Raw genomic sequence first — 20,347 nt, 5'->3', positions numbered from 1 at the left:
TTATTATCCTTATTTTTTATCCAATATTTCAAATAAAACTTTTTAGTAGTTCAAATTCTATGAGCAAATAGTGAAAAGTTTAATAGAAGTAAAATGTTTGATATTGTTACTGTTCTTAACTTTTTTTAAATATTTTAAATATATATATTTTAATATATATTTTACAATTTTCACATATTCACATTCAGAAGAGATTTGTAGATTTCGTGTCCGGAAATACCGATTGTGCAAAAAATGAATGATATTGTCACAAACGAGAAATAGAACAGACGTGACATCTTATGAGATTTTGTATCACATATTCCGAAATACTAACCTCAAAAAAGATTAGAGTGTTTCTTATGCCATCTAGTACATTATAATATAATTACGTGTATATAAAATTAAATTCAAAAAAAAAAAAAAAGTAAAAAAAGTAAAATGTGTTATAATTGTTTTATAATTTTAGGAACTAAAAAGAAGAAAATAAGTTTACTCAAAATTAATATCAAATTATTTCAGTCATTTGTTTCATACATAAGAATATGTATAAGCAAAATTTATCTATTGTGATTCTATTAAATATTTTAAAATTTAGATTTCTTTTTACATTTTTAATTGTTGAAATAGTAATAAGATTAAGTATTTTTTAAATTATAATATATTAGAAAATATAAGAAGCACTTCAATTTTTTTGTAAAGTCGATATTTTAGAAATTAAACGTTATATTCTCTCATGATAATTTATTTGCTAATAATATCAAATAAAATAATTAGTTAACAATTGTCGATTATTAACTTTTGTTTTATTATTTTATAATTTTATATAAAATAAAATAATTGTAAAGATAAATTATTAAATTCTGTCTATTTTATTATCAAATTTGTTATTTACTAATGATCAATGATATTTGCTCATAAAATAAACTTCTTTATCAACTGTATATTGAATTTCTACATTATCAACTATATATCAAGTTCCTGTCTTATTAATTGTATACCAAATTCCTACCTTATCAACGACATAATGAATTGAATTCTCTATATCATAGCATGGTATACAATTTTCAAAATTTTAATTCTAAAAATACAATAATAACATTTTTTTTTATAAATAATTATAAATAATTATATTCAATTTTAAATATCGCTTTAGAAACGTATTCAGTCTGTATTTTTAATACAAATATCTTGTAATTTTCTCCATATGAAAATTTTTCTATTTATTCAAATTATATCCAAACGTAGATAAGTAATATTAATTCTTAAAAGAGTGTTTGGTATCATCATATATTTTAAATCTTATGAGCGATAAAAGCTGTCGTTTCCCCACTCACTCTCGAGTGGTTCCATTTATAAAGATATAACAGGGGAGCACTTCAAGGTGGGAAAATCCGCTTTACTTCGCAGCACAGATTCTGTGCTTGGAACTTTAGTCAAAGCTTTCTTAAGTGGTTATATCACTTCGTATCTTTTGGCTTTTTGGCTTTTTTCAATAGAACACCGAAAATAAACCGCCATTAACTCATCATTTCCATTTTACGCGGAGGCGTAATAAAATTTCTCGATACTATTATTTTCTTTCGAAAATCATATTACATAAAAAATAATACACACAATCTTCTTCTCTCTTCTTTCTTCACTCGTATTAATCACGAGAATTTTATACGAGAAATTTTACTACGAAAAATGTTTAATATTCGTACTAAATTAGTATAAAAAAGAACGATTCGTTAAAACGATGATTCATATCTTTCGTTCGTTTGTGCCGTATTTGCAGCAAAGGAACGTCTAAATTTCATACGCTCGAATCATTTCGAGCGGAGAACCACGCGGGAATGGCAAGGATATCGTATTCGTCTCCAACTAAATTTTGCGTCTACGAGGTGGTTAGGGGATGCACACTTTGTGGTTGTGTTTGTTACCCTCTGTCTCGCTGCCTCTCTCCACCCCTTCAGCCACAATGGCATTAAAATTACCAAGGAAATTCAATTCCCAGTTGGAAATGTATCGCGCACGTGTAGGTCATACTCGTATAGACGATGTCGAGGGTAACATAGGTAAGAGACAGGGACGTCGAATCACTACGGGCTCCTACGACTACATTTTAACCACTTTGCTCGAGAGAGAGACAGAGAGACAGACAGACAGAGAGAGAGAGAGAGAGAGAGAGAGAGAGAGAGAGAGAGAGAGAGAGAGAGAGAGAGAGAGAGAGAGAGAGAGAGAGAGAGAGAGAGAGAGAGAGAGAGAGAGAGAGAGAGAGAGAGAGAGAGAGAGAGAGAGAGAGAGAGAGAGAGAGAGAGAGAGAGAGAGAGAGAGAGAGAGAGAGAGAGAGAGAGAGAGAGAGAGAGAGAGAGAGAGAGAGAGAGAGAGAGAGAGAGAGAGAGACAACCTTATTTGATTTCTTCGCGTCCTGCAATTGGAACCAATGATCGAACCATTTTACTCTTCGCTGATCAAAATCAACACGCGATTAAATCGCTTCCTCCCGCGAAAAAACTGAACTGAAAAATTAATCAGCTCTCAATCTCCTTCGAGAAATTTTCTCGCGTCCAAGATTTTTTTCAATCGTATCGTTGAATTGAAATTACATCTGGACGACAAACTCGAGAAAATTGAAAATCACAAAATCAATGAACCAACAATTACACACGTCCCTGCCTGGCGCACGATATAGAAAAGCATATAACACACGCGCGTACGTCCCGCACATACGCGAGCTCGCTGCGGATAGCTTAGGTTGGTTAGTTAGCGTGCAAGTACACGTATCAAAGGCACTCAGAATCCGAGCTTAACAAAGCCAGGTTTGGGTTTACCAACCGTGTCACGTAGTACGTGTATACCTTACCTGCTCACGCTTCGCAAAACCTAAACCTCCTGTGGCCCGTCTAACTTTGGTCTTAATGCGTCAACGGGGAGGGATAAGTTTCGCCGGGGCAATTAAAACTAATTATTCCCGTCCGCGGTGGCATCGGCTAACCGAGGGACCCCCGATCGTTCGTAATTATATATCCGAATTGGAATCTCGTTAACCGTGAATTTATAGAAAACACTTCGTGCCTCTAATTGATCCCGATTGAATTAGCGACGTTATTCACCGAGTTTTACCGAGTCAACCGTCCCAGATTATAAGACGAGAGAGCCAATAGAATTATTAAAATAGAATTTTTAAAAATATTTTTATATCGTTTAAGGAAAGAAAAGTTCTCTCGATACGAGAATGTGTGCAAAAATTCTAAATTTACGATATATAGAATAGAAGATCGCGAAGATACGTTATACAAATTCTTACGTATCTCATCAACTAGATCTCGAAGAATTTTTCGTTTCATTCCGGGGGTATATCTCGACGAGGACGTAATAGCTGGCACAAGGGTGAATTTGAAAACAGATTAGCGTGACGTCCATCCAGGTACGGTTCTATCGGGTGGAGATAGGATCGCGGAATTCTAGCACGGTGAGCAGGGATGTATCGAAAATTTCAAAGCCAAATGTGCAACTAAGTAGCTACTTAGATCCCGCTTTGATGCAGGGGATTGAGATTCGCATTTGAATGGGAGATTTACCCGGCGGATTTTCGCCCCGGATTGAGCCATTGTCCTATTTAAACCGGCCACCTGACGGGGCTCTTGACACGCCACCGTTTGCCTTTCTGCATTTTAAATACGATACCCCGCTCGTGTCACGTACACGCTCCTGTGAAAGCTTCCTTGAAACCCCGCGAATCGTGGATTCCGCCGTTAAAAATAATTCGATTAATTTCGAGCGCGAGGATGATTCGAACTGTTCCGTCAGACAGCTGTCTCGATTACTTTTCCCTTTTTTTTTTTTTTCCAAGCCACGGCGTCAATCTGCCCTTAAGCACAACACGACAATCTAATAGCCGATTCCACGCCCGAAAAATTAGCTCAAATGAATAAATACGATGTATGGATGGGCGGTGAAAGTATTGTCGTCTCGCTCTCGGTCCAGGTTTCTTCCTCTTGCCAGAATTCGTGTGGCTTTTCTCGATCGTCGTTTCGACGAAGGAAGGATTTAAATTAATTGATTTCGAGCACGATCGCGGGAAGATTCGAACGTTTGTTGTTTTTTTGAACGAGGAGAGAGGTAAGGAGGATCGATCGCTTGACAATATTTTAGCGTGGAAAGGGGGATGTTTTGGCGCCCCAACGTGCAGAAATGGTCACCCCTCTTGTACTACACGGCACCCCATCTATCGAATTATTTTGATTCTACGATAATTCACCCTGCCTAATATCCCTCCCCCTCTCTCTCGAATCCGGATTGGGGAAGAAAAGCATTTCGATGGAAATACGGAAAACAAAAAGCGATCGTTCTTGGAGAATTATGTGCTTTAAGGATTGGTAAGATTTATCACGATTAAAGAACAGAGAGTGTTCTTAAGAAGAGTGTTAAAAAACACCCACCCGAATGAAGATGAAGATATTAATAATTCTAATTCGAAAATGTGTATTTAACAATTTCACTCTTCTCTTCCAACTTCTAAATTATCTTTATGCATTATTCTACTTGAACTTTATTCTACTTCATTTCCATAGAATTGAACTTCAACTAACTCCACCTCCATAAATTGAAAAATAAATCTTTTGTCACGGATTGCGCGACAATAGCCTCTTTTTTTTTTTTTTTTTTTACACATCTATATTTTAGTGGCAATTTTCAAAGGAATCGAGATTTTAACGCGCGCTGATCGGCTTAACGGTTCGTCGCGCGTGCTCTGAACAAGCAAGCGATGCGAAGGTTCGGCCGAATCCTTGGCCCGTGACGAATTCATACGCTCGATTCCTATGTAATTTTTGGAAAGTATAGAGGCAGGAGACGCGATAATCCGTCGCGGCCGGCCATTGTCGGCGCGAAATCGAATCTCGTCAATTAGATTTTCGGTGTTTACGGTTGGTTAGAGCGTGCACCGGCCGGCACAATGGCGGTGACTACGTTTCCGTGGACAGCTGTGTCGATACTTTCGCACTCTTTCGACGCCACCCTCGTGTCCAACTCTCTCATTATTACGATGTGGCCTCAGGCCACAGATTTTACACAGGGCCATGCCACCGTGTCTAATTCGCCGCCCCGTCTTTTCGCCAATCACTCGATTAATTGGTAACGAATTTCTCGAGTTCCGATCGTGAAATCACTCGTCAGGTAAGTCGTTAGTCAATCCCGATCAGGGATCTGATTCTTTTAAGTCAAGATGATCGTGTATCTCCAATTCTTGATTTCGTATCTATTCAGTGTTCGCTACTTGTTTATCTTTACAATTTTAATATCTGTGAATTTTAAATGTAACTTATTACATTTTAATATATTAATTTTTATTAAATATATATACATATATATATAAATTAATGTATTAATATAATTATATAATTATTATATCTTTAAAATCAAATATATTATTTAATAAATAAATATATATATATATATATATTTACTAATTACATCATTACTCAGAGGGAAATCTTATATATCAGAGAAAAATTTACTACTTGAAATTTATTACTTTAGCTTCGAATTGGGAGACAACAGTGTCGCTTTAAGCAAAAACGTTTGCCATGGAAAACAATCCTTCCTTCCGATTAGAAAACCAGAATCTGGTTCTTTTAAATATCCAATTCTTGATTTCGGTGCTACAATTGATTGCAGCATTGTCTATCTACAATTTTAATAATTAATTAATAACTGTGAGAAAAAAAGTCTTATATATTATAAAGAAAATTTTGATGAAATTTGTTTCTTTAATTTCAAATTGAGAGACACCTTGAACACAAACGTGGAACGTTTACCATGGAAAACAATCCTTCCGATTGGAAAACCAGAATCTGGTTCTTTTAAATCTCCAATTCTTGATTTCGGTGCTACAATTGATTGCAGCATTGTTTACCTACAATTTTAATAATTAATTAATAACTAATAAGAAAGAACTCTTATATATTAAAGAAAAATTTAAGGAAATTTATTACTTTAGCTTCGAACTGGGAGACAAGATTTTAAATCAAGATGATCTCCAATTCTTGATTTCATAGTTCTATTCAGTTTTGATTGTAGCCTTGTTTTTGTAGCTCTTTAATCTATCAAAATTTACTACTTTAATTTCGAATCTTGGGATCGCCTTGAGCGCGGAGAAAGACGCGGAAACGTTTGCCGTGGAAAACAATCCTGTGCGGGGATTTTGGCCGATTGAAATGCCTCGAAGATCTCCGCTCGAGCGGACTTGGCGATTTGAATATTCCGCCGAGTTAATCCACTGACTGACAAAAGATGTTATCCTCTCTTTGTCCCTCCCCTGAACGAGAATAGGGTGGGGAGAGGGCGAAGTTTCAGGCCACGACGGCCGTCTTGGTTAATCACTACAATTGATATTCCGCTGATATCACCGCACCGAGTGACGGGGTAACGAAGTAACGCGATTAAAGGGAGCCTCTTATTGGCCCGCTCCCGCTCGTTCTCTTCAATCGAGTTACATGATTAGCCGCGGGAAAGAGGGCAGATCCTTGGCGACGAGCCTCCTCCATCGGCGAAAATAGCAAAGGGATCGAAGGGAAAGATGATCAAGCTGATCCTTCTTCTTTTCATCGATTGCTAACATCTTTGATTAGAAATTTATATATCTTTTATATAGAGGGATGTCCGTTTTGCCTCGAAGCCATTTAATTAAATTGTTTTCTAGTCTCGGTTCGTGGAAATGGCACACGTCCAAAGATGTAGAAAGGAGTGACAAGCAGTTTCTTGTCGATAATGCATAGAAGAATATATTCTAACATGTATAATTCATTTTCTTACGGCAAGGAGATTCGTTTAGCAGAGACGTATTGGCGACTTCCTGTGGGGAGAGTCTCCACGTCCGTGGATGCCCACTCGCCAAAGCGAAATCTGGAGAACCGCATCACGCAAAGGCTGCGTTACAATACGCTGATTTCCGACATTAATGACATATTTGCGACAACAATGTTGTGTGTAAACGAGCGTATTATATAATGACGAAATCACGAGGAAGAGAGAGAGAGAGATTCCGCTCGCGTTCAAGCAACATCCGTGAATCGAAGTCGGAGCTCGAAGTCTGTGTGCACGGAATCGGTCGTTACGTGCATGCACCCACACGTCAGGAACGGCGGCCAAGCCGTTTCTTGTCGACGTGTGGGTGGAAGATACTCACGGCCGCAGGAAACAGCGCATCATGGTAATAACCGTCATCAAACGACGACCACTTAGAACCAGACCAGGCCCCTCCGTGGAAAATTCGTCCTTTTTGCCTTTGAGGAAATCTTGCTTCTCCTACGACGATTTAACTTTTTAGCTACTATCCTCTTCGTAATGCAAGTTAATGTAATTTTACTCGTTTATCGAACGTACCTTTTTCTTTCTGCTTATTTACCACGATTTAGTTTGCAGGATCGATTTGTTTTTGTAAAAGCGGTTGAATTAATTTTCACTCAAACTCGCGTGGAATCGCTAACAACCTTTCGAGGAAGTGTTCACGGTGGTTAATCGACGAGATGGGTCGTTAATTCTATACGTAGAAGCGGTTCCTTGTTATTCGCGTAGAGAAAGGACGTGTCATGGTAACAACCGTCGTCAAAGACGATTTCTTTTTTTAGAATAACGTAAAATCCTCCTTTAAGAATTTTTATTTAAAATGCCACGATCGATATCAATTCCAATTAAATACTTTTCGATATTTAAACAAGAGATTAGAACAAATTTTAACATCAACATCTTTTCTATTTTTCGTTAAATTGAAAAAAAAGAAATAAATAAATAAAAAAGAGAAATTTTCGAACAACGGACGAAACCCGTTCGAAAAAGGATAAAAAAAAAAAAAATCCTTCGTTATAGAAACAAGTCTTAATTTCGTGTCTCGTAACCGTAGCCAAGTTTCCAGTCTATTTTCTATCGGATCAAAGTATCATCCGCTAACAAGCGTTCGTGACGGCGGCGCGGTATTAAACTGTCCGCGATATCCGCCATTTGAAAACGGTCGGGGATGGAAATAGGCGGCGAAAAAGTGGGCGACGAAGACGGACGATGGAAAACGAAGGGGCTGGAGGAGGGGAGGAACGCGGGAGAGAGAGAGAGAGAGAGAGATGGCTGAGCGGGGAGCGAGAGAGAGAAAGAGAGAGAGAGGGAGAGAGCCGAGGATGGAGAGACGGATGGACAGACAGAGAAATTACAGCCGCATGCTGCGTTCAGGAAACGGCGCATTCTATTGTGCTTTTGTCATAGTTAAACTGTCAGGCCAATTTTGCGTCGAGCCAATTTATGCTCACGCGTCCCGATGTGTGCGATACTCTTCCCCCCGCCCCGAAATGGCACGTTATGTTGGGCCGCATAATTTTGCAAAAATTTTCGTACGCCGAGGAGGTGAAACGGAGGGAAGCCAAGATGAACGTTGTTTTCAGATACGTATCGTCGTACCCTGTCGAATTTATTTCATTGAGAAGGATATTCGTTATATATTGGTGGCAAGTCAAGTGTAGCATTTACCTGATGGAAAGAATTACTTTGCTCTGCTCGATTAATGTTCGATAGAAGAATTATTGATCGCTTCGTTCGTAAGGGATGAAAAAGTCGTATGCGTATTTATCTAAAAAGAAATTTTCTTGCTCGTAAAAGCGATTGATAAATAAATTTTATTGTATTCAATGTTCGCGCATTGGTTGCATTCGATGAGATGGCTATTTGGATCCGATAGAGGAGGATTATTTTTGCTGTTGCGACGTCCATCTTCGTTTTTTGACCTAAAAAAAGAAATGATGTGAGCATATATCTACCTTTGCCAATTCCGTTATAAATTTTATACGAACTGAAATATCTACTATTTTTCTCATTTTCGAAGATACCAGTTGTAACACATCACATCATCATGGTTTCATTTGGTATAACGAAATATAAATTAAATGGATAGCGCTTCTGAAACGAAAGGAATCGATAGATCGATAACTATTATTTTGTTTCCACGATAAAAAAAACCCACTTTTAATATACTTTACTACGCTATCTTCCGTTATCTGCACGTTCATCGTTTCATCGACGTTATGCTAATCGTTTCCAGTTTCCCATTACGTCATATCGATTCCTCGCAGAACGAAAACAATAAAAAGAAGAAGAAGAAGAAGAAGAAGAAGAAGAAAAAGTTCCAAGCAAGAAAGAAAAAACGATCTGATCTTTGCAATAATCATTACGATAATTCGCAGTTTAGCCGATTTCGCGATTCTGCTCACGTACGAAACGGTACCTACGATTCGTTCGAATTCCACGAACAGTTTACGTCGACTTAACGATCGCAGAACTGCGACTTGAGCGGCTAGCAAATCGCGGTTGGCTTCGACCCATCCCGCCAATTAGCTTAATTAAATAATAATTGAAAGGAGAGAACGGTTGGCCGAGAGTAAGCGAACCACGCCCCGAGCATCCGTGATATGGCGACCAATCGAGACCACCACCTCGTCTTAATCACACGGCTCTGTAACTGTCCTTTAATCCCGGGGAGGACCCGCCTTGGAAAAGGGGGTCGCGCGAATCGTCGATCGATTCGCTGCAAAAAAAAATACCGCTCCACCGATTTCTTCGAAAAGCGACACCCTCGTTTCCTCGCGATCGTTAATACCGTCTATCCAGTGTGTATCTTCGGGAAAGGTGGAATATTATCGACAGGCAACGATTTGTTTGCAACGCGGCCAGAATTTAAACTCCTCTCATGCATTATGCATAGTGAGAAAGTGAAACAAACTACGAGCGAAAAACTGGTCCGCCGCTCCTCCAAAATCGATCGGATGCTAATCGCTTCCAATCCGAAAAACCGATCGTCACGATCGTCTAGACGCAAAACTTTATTCCAAGAGTTTTAATCCAAGAGTTTTCTATTCCGTGGCGAATAGAATTATAAAACAAGGTGAGCAATGAGTAAGGGAAGAGATACAGTAACCAGATACAAATGGATACAAACAGATCCTCGATAATAGGCAATATTCAATCTGCCAGGTTTTTCAAAAAGTTTTGGTCCAATTTTAAAAAAAAGAGTTATTGATTCAACGCTCGCGACATCCCGCCTAAGATAAATCCGAATCAAATGAATATTATTCTGCTCGGATCGGGTCGAAATGAGACGAAACTTTCATTCGTAACACGTATCCGGCCAATTAGCCGAGGCGTTAAAGTATTCTATGGTTTCAAGGAAAGGCGGTTTGCGGTGTACTTAAACGCCGACTCCACTTTCGATGTGCATGAATAAAACATGGTTCGGAGAGACAGCCGATGCACGAGTGGTTGAGAAAAGAAAAAGAGAGAGAAAAGATCGCAACGTATGAGAAACGATACTTTGTTCCCGTGGAATCCTAGCCTCTCCTCTCGCCCGAGCAATTACGAGGAAGGGGAAATTATTCGGTAAATGCGATCAGTTCCGATGACGGCGAAAATTAGAGGACCGATGAAAATTTTAAACGCGCGGCAAAATGAATTTTCGACAACCGTCACGGAGGGGTTGCCCCGACACCTCTGCACCCTCTCTGTTTCAACGGTAATTCCGTTACCATTGTCCTTGATGACGTCAGCGCATTTCGTCCTCCTCCTCCTCCTCCTCCTCGTCCAATGAAACATTTCGTCCATCGTTGCCCAAGTATTCGAGTATCGGTCCATTCGACCGAGAACAGTTTGGTCTCGTGTTTTTGCCATAGATTCTGAAAAAGATTCTTTTGTCAAATATCGAATTGAACGAAGAAAATCTTCTTAGCGATTAGATTATGAATGCAAAAATTTGTGCAAAAATATAAATAATACGTAAAAACTCGTGTTTCATAAACTTATACTATCATATCCTGTTCGTAACACTTGAAATTTCGAATAAATTTCCTTAAGGTAAAAAGAATGAAAGAAAAAAGAAAAAAACTATGATGAATCGCCTTCATGATTATTATTTCCATTTTGATTAACAAAAACGTGCGAGTTGTCCATGCGATGTTTCTTTTACGATTGTTAGCTTGTCTCGGGGAAGAGGAGTGAACGGTAGCAAGTGATACGCGAAGCTGGCCGCTCGCTTGTGTCTTCAAGTGGCAGCACGATCTTCCAATGAAATTGCAGTGCATGTATATACACACGGCCGGGTGGTACAAGCCGGCGCAGACGCGTCACGTGAACAAGCAGGAGGGCGCGTATTTCCACCCTCGACTTGGGCTGGTAATGCCGTGGCCGGGGTGTGAAAATCAGGAGCGAACCGTGGCGGAGGCGGAAGAGAAAGAAGAGAGAGGGGGAGGGAGAGAGAGAGAGAGAGAGCGCAGGAGGAGGAAGGATAAAAAGGGGAGAAAGAGGAGTAGAGGAGGAGGAAAAGGTTTGAGAGAGGGGTGAGAAACTGAAATACCCCTGGGTCCAGCGAGCTAGGGAGGATCAGAAGAGGCAGAGGAGAGAGAGAGAGAGAGAGAGAGAGAGGGGTGAGGGGGTGGATATAGCCGTGAGTGAGAGGGAGAGATTGCCGCCATTTTACAGTGGCGCGGATCTGCATAACGATCAGAGACTGTCGTGTTTATCAAAGCTTTTCTCCGCCATCTGCATAATTTTCTGCCGCGCCAGTATAGAGAGAACGGGGTGGCGAACGGTGGAGGGGGCGGGAACGCCTAGATACACCCTTGCTCTTCCACTCTCGAGTGCATTTTATGTGCACGACTTATGAAACTTTAACGCCCTTACGAATAAATTACTCGAGTAAGCGTCGCCCGCTCCAGCCTTCCGGACGCGTGATTGGCCCATTTGCATTTCCAAGCGAGACGAATTAATAAAAAAATATTTGCCTAAGTCCTTCCCGTACTGAAACTTGAATTTCATTGTCGCATTCCGTCACACGCTTCGATTACACCTCTCCCCCCCCCCTCCCCCCTTTTTTTTTCTTTCCCAGGGATTTGGAAATGGATAATCTCGCTCGCACGGTAAAATTGACTTGTCGCGAATTTAAAAATCGGCGGGAATTATATTTACAGGTATTTGAACGAGATTATCATTTAACTTATTGGCACGAGCAAAGAATTAACACGTGAAATATTTTTACATATATATACAATTGTCATATTTGCAAAATTAATTTGCAATTTTATATAAATATAATATAATTTCCCTCGTACGAGCTGTGAAATCTTTGAACAAGTTGAACGAAAAATCGTGGATGGAATCGGACAGACATTGAACCTGCTTGCCTGCCTGAAGAATGGATAGAATTCACGTAAATGAGATTCTGTTCTTTCGTTATTATTCGATGTCAATTATCTAATCCGCGAAAAATTTCTGTTTCTCGAGAAACGGGAGGGAGGGAATAAAATTTGCAAGAGATGGATCAATGTTTCACGAAACTACGACATATGTATTGGAGCATCGACACGGCCGAATTCCCAAAGCGACCGTTGAGGAAGAAAAATATTTAGTGACAGTCCCTACGTATCGATGGGGTGGTACCCGTTATTAGGGTTCTTATTAACCCAGCATATGGAGTAGAAGGGCGATTTTCAGATACTGATCGAGAGGGCCATTCTCTCTCCGTTTTCTCTCCGTGTCGGTGATCGCGCGCAAAGATACCGCAGTTTGTAGTAACAGGTCCTATTTCAAGGGATTACAAATAGATTTAATCTTTATCGGCGATCTTCTGCTTTTTATCGGCCAGAATGCAAATGCTTCTGATTCGTAAGATGAAACTTAAAAAGAATCGAGCAAACCTCGTTTCGTTGTAACGTTACACCTTGATCGTTCCATATACCATTTCATATGGTTTTGAATATTATTGATTCTCTCTCCTCCGTTACAAAACCCAATATAATCCAGTAGTGTATTCCAATCTTGAAATGTTCCCTATAACGATATCAGTGAAATCTGATATCCTATCACCTTCATTTTTCGACGACACATATATATATTAAAATCCTAAAAAGTTAAAAAGTTTATATTTATAATTTTAATAAAAAGATAATATCAGTTAAAAGAAAATATAGATAAAATTTTATAGAACGTCAGAATTGTTTTGTCTGTTAAAATAATACCTATCTATAGTTACCTATTTTATCTTTTCTTTCTTTCTTTTTTTCTTTGAAACAAAAACTTAATCAATCCGTTTATCAGGGAGAGTTCAAGGGTAGAACAGTTAACGCGTTAGTTCACCTGATTTGGAGACTTAATGAGCCCGTTGACACTTTGATGCAGGGTGTCCCGCGTGTCGCCAGGGAATTGCCAGTTCAATAATTCAGAGGCTGGCCGTAATGGAACTTGTCCGCGGGACTCGATCTATCATAGGAAATTGCACGAAGCCCTTTTACCGGCGCACATAAGAAACATACATATTAGAAGAATAACAGCGGGTTAGCCCGTAACCTCGTCGTGTCTGCCGTTTCGTTCCGAGAATTGATTAGAACCTGGAAATAAATCGTGCATGCGTGAAATTTCATCGGCACATGTGTAACACGGCGAAAATCTTCAGGAAAAATAATTAAAAGATATTTCGTGGAACGTTCGTAAAAATTTCTTTGTGTTGATCAACCTTTTAGTGGAGCCCATCCATTTAACTCGTCGATCGACGAAAATCTTGACGCGTCCTGAAAATCGAGAAGACGTTTAATAGACGAGAACGAAATTTAAAAAAAAAAAAAAAAAGAAGAAGAAGAAGAAGAAGAAGAAGAAGAAAAGCGCAACGCGTTGGAGAAATGCGAAAAATTCATCGAATTTCGTGGGTATGGTAGGCTAGATGGCCGTTGTTAATTAGCCGTCGATCCATTTAACTCGTTGACTGGCGCGACACGATTATATTTCGCGCTTAACGAGCACCCGATTAATATATTAATGACAATCAGAGAGGACTTTGAGTATGGTTGATGGCCGCGTGAGGAGTGTGAGAACCGGGGTTGATTAATTGGTGCACTCGTTCCGAAAGCAGGAACCGGTTTCGTCGGATAATCGCCGATTCCGTTTGTGCGGAATTTTTCCGGAAGCTCGTTCCATCCGTTCGAAACGCGGCGGAACTCCGCGCAGCTTCGACTGGCGGCCTCTCGGTCGTCGTCCGTCGGTTGCGAGGAACGCTCCACGTCAAAAGCAAAGCTCAGAGGCAATCATGAGCTTTCGAATGCAAAACAGCAGCTTTCGCCTAGCAGCACTCGGCACTTTTACATTTAAATGTAAACTCGCTGAGTGCGCGCCGCAGAGCCACCCTCGCCATATCCTCTCCCCCGTCTAGCAACGGACCCCTTCTCCTCCCCCGCTGCACCATCCGCCTCCTCCTCCTCCTCCTCCATCTCTTTCGAGGACGTAGGCGATATGGCGGAGGCGCCTGGATTTAATATTTTACACCTCAAATGTTGGGCGCGCGCGCGAGCCAGAAATGCAAAACAGCTCGCCGAGTATCCCTCGAGCTGCCCCCTCCGCCGCCATCCATAACGATTCCCTTCCCCTCTCGGCTTAGATTGGATTTAAAACGCGCTAATTTGTCGAGCACAACACGCTCGCGTGTCTTCCACCGTCCGTGTACGCTCCTTCTGCGTACCAAGCTTTGCGACAGGGGTACGTGTACGTGTGGGCACGGTGGGCCACATCTAAATTTAAAATCTGCTTTGCATAATGCCCGACCTCGTCGTTGCACGTCGACCCCGGGACCGCCTAATTGCGGCCTCGTTCGTGTCCCTTCGACACCTACAGCAGCCATTCTCGAAAAACCGGCTCCTTCCGCCCACCATCCCTCTCGCTCGCTTCCGCCACTTTGAATCGACCGACCAGATAACCGGACACTATATTCCTCCTCATCCTCTATCATCGTTGCTCATCGATCCAACGTTTCTAGCGAAGATCGATCTTGGAGCCTTCCTTACGAATGACACCGTGTGCGTGCGTGTGTTTTCTGTGAAATTGATTCGAGAAGTCTCGAGAAAGAAGGGCTCTTCGAAGATGCATTGTTGAGATAATTTAATTAATTTAGACTTGTATTTTTATCGATTTATAGAACTTTGACTAGATAAAAATCTCTTGGAGAAACGCAAACATCTTTACACGTGTTATTTTGTGATAAAGATCACTCTATATGCACGTGCGTATATATAAATTTTCATCCCTCGTCCACTAATACAGTCATCGTGTATTGTCCAAGAAACTTGGTCACGGTGGTCACACGGGGTAGATCTCTCTGTATCGTGCTTAATGTAGTATTAAACGCAGTTATTGTGCCGCGCCGTCCATCGTGTTCACAAATTTATTTCCTCGCTGCTCCCCGTTGTCCATCCATCTCTCAGAAAAGGGAAATAAAGGGCGAGCACGTGCCGTTTCGATGCAAAGAAATTCGAAAGGAATGCGATTACCCGCCTTTGTTCGTTTCTGGAAACTTTGTTCATTGGCCGTTCACACTCCAAACTTCTGAAAGGAAAAAAAAAAAAAAATTGTTTCAAATAAATCGATTGAAATTTATAAAATCGTTCTTGAAAAACAAGAATACATCCATAAGAATCTATTAGATATTAATTCTTCTAATCTTTCATATAAGATATATTAAATCGAATAAATATATTGGAAGGAGTGCATGCCTCTCACTGTCGTTACTTGCCAGTTTCCTGTTGATAACCCCGCCATTATACTCGTGGCCCCTGAATAACAGGGGAAGAGAGTTCACAATGGGCCACAATGACTGAGCCAACATTACGAATTAGGCTCGGTTACGCGTTTATTGCTGATTCCGGTCCAGGGCAGCGGCGTCGAGTCGTATTTTCCAAACTGTCCGATTAAACGAGCGACAGCACGATCGCGAAAGGACGCCACTGCGGAGATGCGAAGTATTAGCATTGGTTAGCTTTATGGGGCGTTCAGTTCCGCCGTTCTATCATCCTCTCTTTCGCTCGCGTTCCGCTCCTCTTTTTACCCTCTCGTTCCTTCCAACTCTCTCGTTTCGGGAGAGCGGCAGATCAATAAAATCTGTCTGTCTGGAAAAGTAATGCCAAATCGGCTGTCCGTTTTTGGCGGCGAACAAATAAATGTCACAAAAGGAGTGGAACCGTTTCCTCGTACCTCGACCAGTCCGTCGGCCCAGACGGTTTAACCATTCCATTCTCCGTTGCCCCTATTTGCCAAAATATCGAATGGAATCGTGGATCTTGCAGCAAGGGGAAGGTGCATTGACATTTTTGACAGTTCTTCCATGATGGTGTCTGCAAAAAATTTTGCATCGTGTAAGATTCGCGGAATAAAAATGCAACACCCTGCCTGTCTTTTGTACGTATAAAACTCTTTTGATTGATCGAACAATCGATAAATTTATTCCTTGATATTTTAATAACGAATAGGGAAGTAGCTGCAAAAATTTGTTAAAAATTCAAGTAAACATTTATCGATTAGCGTTTTCTTTTCAACGATTAAGTCGTGTAGTGAAGTAATGTTCGTAATATCGATAAATTATCCTTATGGATAATTGATCAGAGGGAAGATATCGCATAATACGAGCTCGAATAACTTAACGTTGATAAAAGAATTTGTTTTTTTTTTTTTTGACGATTAGACGATGACTAGTAAGAGCCATGCCACGAGTATCGAAACTGGGACGCAATAATTATTAATCAATTTCGTATTAATTGTTTTCCAGGCGTCGAGCTTAAGTGGGATGTTGTGTTCTGGCTTCTGGCAAGCTTTGCCCCGTAACCAGCCAAAGTGTCATACAAGAAGATTAATTACGTCTCCACCACCCTTTATATACGTCATGCGTGTGACTACCCTTCTCCTTAATCCTTAGATACTCGTAAAAGTGTTCCAACTTGTGCGAAGATATCGAGAAAAAATAAAGTAAACGAATTAATATTCAATAAGCATATCCATCCTTCGAATAAGCACGATCCTTTCATTCGAAAAATTACGAAATATCGCGAAAATAATTCTCTCGAACGATTCTTTAAACTTGAATTCGAATAATTACCCTTAAGAAGTATCTACTCCCTTTACGGAGAATTCTTTTTCGAGATTGGACCACTGGTTGGTGGAAAAAAAAAAAAAAAAAAAAAAAAAGGGGGTACACGAAAATAAAAGAGACCCGAGGGAATAAGATTTCGACGGTACTCCGTTCTCGATCCACGAAAGAGCCAAGTTAGTTTTATTTTACAATCCATCGGCTTCCACGACACGGAGGGGTGAGTTTGAGCTGGTACGAGAAGAACGAGAGAGAGACGTCGAATGGTGGTTGGATTCCTTCTGGATGGTTGGACGAGTGTCGAGGAGGGTGCACAAGTTGCGAGGGGGTGGACTCGGCTGTCAACTAGTGTTTTAAAAGTTTGCGACAGCTTACAAATTGGCTCGCTCAGTTCTTTTTAAAAGCACCGCCAACCAACCACGTCGCGTACCCCACCGTGTGTGTGTGTGTGTGTGTGTGTGCTTGCAATCGTTGAACGAAAAGTTTTTTCCAATTTCTGAAAGATAAATTTCAATGTATAATCACATTTATCGTATTAAATAAAGTGCAGATATTTATGCAAAATAAACGATATCTCTAATATGCAGAAAAAAAAAGATATTTTTAGAATCCATCGATTATAAAATAAAATCTCTCTTTAACAACGTATGTATTCACATAAACATCAAATCTATCTATACACGTTATATTTATATATATATAAAATTTAAGAGAAATTTGCACGATTGGAAGATTGTAAAAGTCACGTCCATTGATGCGTTTGCGTTTTAGACGAACGCAAATGATCGGCCAGGATGAAATGAAACGCTCGAAATAAATCGTGGGAAGGGGCTTTTTCCATCAGCCATTGTACCCTCGATCATTATTCTCAAGAGTTTCGCGAAAAGTTCCGACCATTTTCGGACAAATCGACTTCCATCTAGGAGACGCCGGCCCCTATATAGGGAATATGCTTACGCGCGATTCAAATCCCGGAAGTTTAAAAGTATTTCGACGTAAAACGTGGCCATTTCTCATATTTTCTATGCAGCCACGCTCCGTCGTGGACGCATTTGATACACTCTATTAGTCGCATCCCTGGCCTGATTTATCGGTTTACCCGCATTATTATACATTTTCCTCGTAACGGGACCCGAGATTCATCGTATTCTGGTAGTTTGCCTATTCTGCGCACATTATTACATATTCCATTAGTCTGGTAGCGACAGATCAATGGTTATTATATGCGGATTTAAGAATCGAATCTTCTCCGCTGGAGAAGATCTTTCTGAGAAGATGATAAAAAAGAGTGATGATTGTATGAATTTTTTTTTTATTACAGTTAACAAGTTATTATAGATTAGCAACGTGTTATAATGTATCATGAAAGTGATAATTTTACAAGACATAACGAATGGTTTAATTATGAATGGATTATGATATTCCAACTTGGAAATTTTTTACTAACTTTTTGTGAATTAAAAATATGATTATTGTTATTATTGGCCAATTAATCTAACAAATCTAATAAATTCAGAGAAGAGATATACTTCATGGAAAAACTACAAATTTTGAGATCTTACATACATAGTTTCGAGTTTTGCTAATTTGAAACTCAAATCGTTATAAATAAGAATTATTATTAGAAATACTTAACTTATAATACATAAACGATTTATCTAAATAATTAATTATTATAGCTTACATATAATTTCTCCATGTTGTAAGAAGCAGAAAGAAATGATCATCAGTTTTGTTCGTAATCATTATTAACTTGCATCATTGATGCCATTTGTGTTATTGATTGTGAAGAATCTACGACTATTAGATTGCTCTTTTATCCACTTTTTCCGAGTATCATTCACAGTAGACCATAAGTATATAGAAAATACTAGATCGACAAAACATAAATTTTGTTCGTTATTTGATTTAGCTACAATTCAATAATTTTAATATACTTACTAAGATATAAACCTGATATTGGAAAAAACCAAATTTCTGAATAAACAAGAAATGATGGCTCTGTTCGAGATAAATTTTGCACAAAGGAAAGAATGAACGACACACTTTGATTCATTATGCTTGTTGTTTGCATGATTAGCCAGGGTATAGTGTACGTAGATTTCCTCTATGAACATACATCAAAAATAATAATTTAATCGTTGATAAGGTAAGTAAAATATTCGTAAATAATAAAAATACGTTTCTTATATAAACGTCTTATATAAAGGATATAAAAATCTACGATCGATTCATTTTCTATTCACCATACCAATTATGGATTGGTATTATTTTGAATATATTGAGATTTATAATTAATAATTTTTTTATATATACTTACGAAATATGGTGCTATCATCAAATACGTATTGGCTATGGAAAATAATGTTGCGAAGAAAAAATACATATACATGAGGAAGACACTTATAGCTATGTCTGCTAAAATTTTTATTTGTTAATTAATCATAACATTTGTTAAAAAAAGGATAATATATTTATTTCAAAACTCACTTGAATTAGACGTAATAAAAAGATGCAACCAAATTGAACCAAATGGATTCAAGTATTGAATGAAGATATAAAAATCAATTTCCGTTTTCGATGATATATATTTTATCGAAAACAAGCTCGTTGTAAATCCCAATATTATCTAGAAGAATATTAAAAATATAAAACTGTCTAAAAATTATACTAAATATTAATGAAATTGAATAGATAAAACAAGATTTTTATTAATTATTATAACAATTGTAATAAATTTTCGAAACTTTTTGTTTTTACAAGAATATAATCCTTCCATTCGTTAAACTAATAATTATTGGATTATTCGAATATTTCTATTGTATTAAAAATAATAATAAATGCATTTTAAATAATAATTTTGCTCGTAAATTTTTGAATACTTGTAATTTGTTATTGATAAAAACAAATTCGTTTAATAATCTGATAGATTATTTTAAAATATTACATGAGAAAAAAAGTTTCATTGACAAATTGTCCGTTACTTACCATGTTGCATATGCCGATAATTCTTGTGGCTGACAACATTTTAACGTGATATATTTTCTTCATGTCGATTTTTTAATATTTTACACAAAATACTTGAACACATTAAAATGAGGTTTCTATTTTCCACAAATAAACACGCGTTAAATTTCGAGATGAGGAAATTCTATCCAAAATTGATGTATTAAATATTTTTTTATAAACTTATGCTCAATCGTCGATATCGTGCATCACACTGTATGTCGATAATACTCTTCTAGTTCAAATAAATCGATTCGGTTATCAGTTTGATAATTTGATTTTTATCGTATTGAAAAATATATATATATTTTTAAAGTAACGATTAGATATATTAATAACGATACAATTATAAATATAACATAAATAATACAGTAATAATATTATGTAATTTCTTTATGAATAATTTTCGTTAAATTTTAAATGATTAATCATAAATCGAATGAAGAT

General features: G+C 38.5%; 1 protein-coding gene and 1 long non-coding RNA gene across 2 annotated transcripts; both read right to left on the bottom strand.

Moving 5' to 3' along the window:
- Positions 1 to 5,461: 5,461 nt before the first annotated feature.
- LOC116415334 (uncharacterized) lies at positions 5,462 to 7,932 on the bottom strand. Its single transcript, XR_015292346.1, has 3 exons — positions 7,351 to 7,932; positions 5,758 to 7,272; positions 5,462 to 5,653 (listed from the first exon to the last, which is right to left on the bottom strand). It is a non-coding gene; the product is annotated as an uncharacterized LOC116415334 (long non-coding RNA).
- Positions 7,933 to 18,642: 10,710 nt separating this feature from the next.
- On the bottom strand, positions 18,643 to 20,133 carry LOC105736950 (uncharacterized). The gene is made up of 5 exons (XM_031919976.2): positions 19,883 to 20,133; positions 19,385 to 19,523; positions 19,215 to 19,312; positions 18,836 to 19,001; positions 18,643 to 18,764 (listed from the first exon to the last, which is right to left on the bottom strand). Exons 1-5 carry the CDS (start codon positions 19,943 to 19,945, stop codon positions 18,643 to 18,645), a joined length of 588 nt encoding a protein of 195 aa, XP_031775836.2. The 5' UTR covers positions 19,946 to 20,133.
- Positions 20,134 to 20,347: the final 214 nt, after the last annotated feature.

The sequence above is a fragment of the Apis florea genome, unplaced genomic scaffold, assembly GCF_048593485.1.
Source record: "Apis florea isolate Af1SG1 unplaced genomic scaffold, ASM4859348v1 contig_3158_pilon, whole genome shotgun sequence".
Lineage (NCBI taxonomy): Eukaryota > Metazoa > Arthropoda > Insecta > Hymenoptera > Apidae > Apis > Apis florea.
This window is presented reverse-complemented; position numbering and strand designations above follow the sequence as displayed.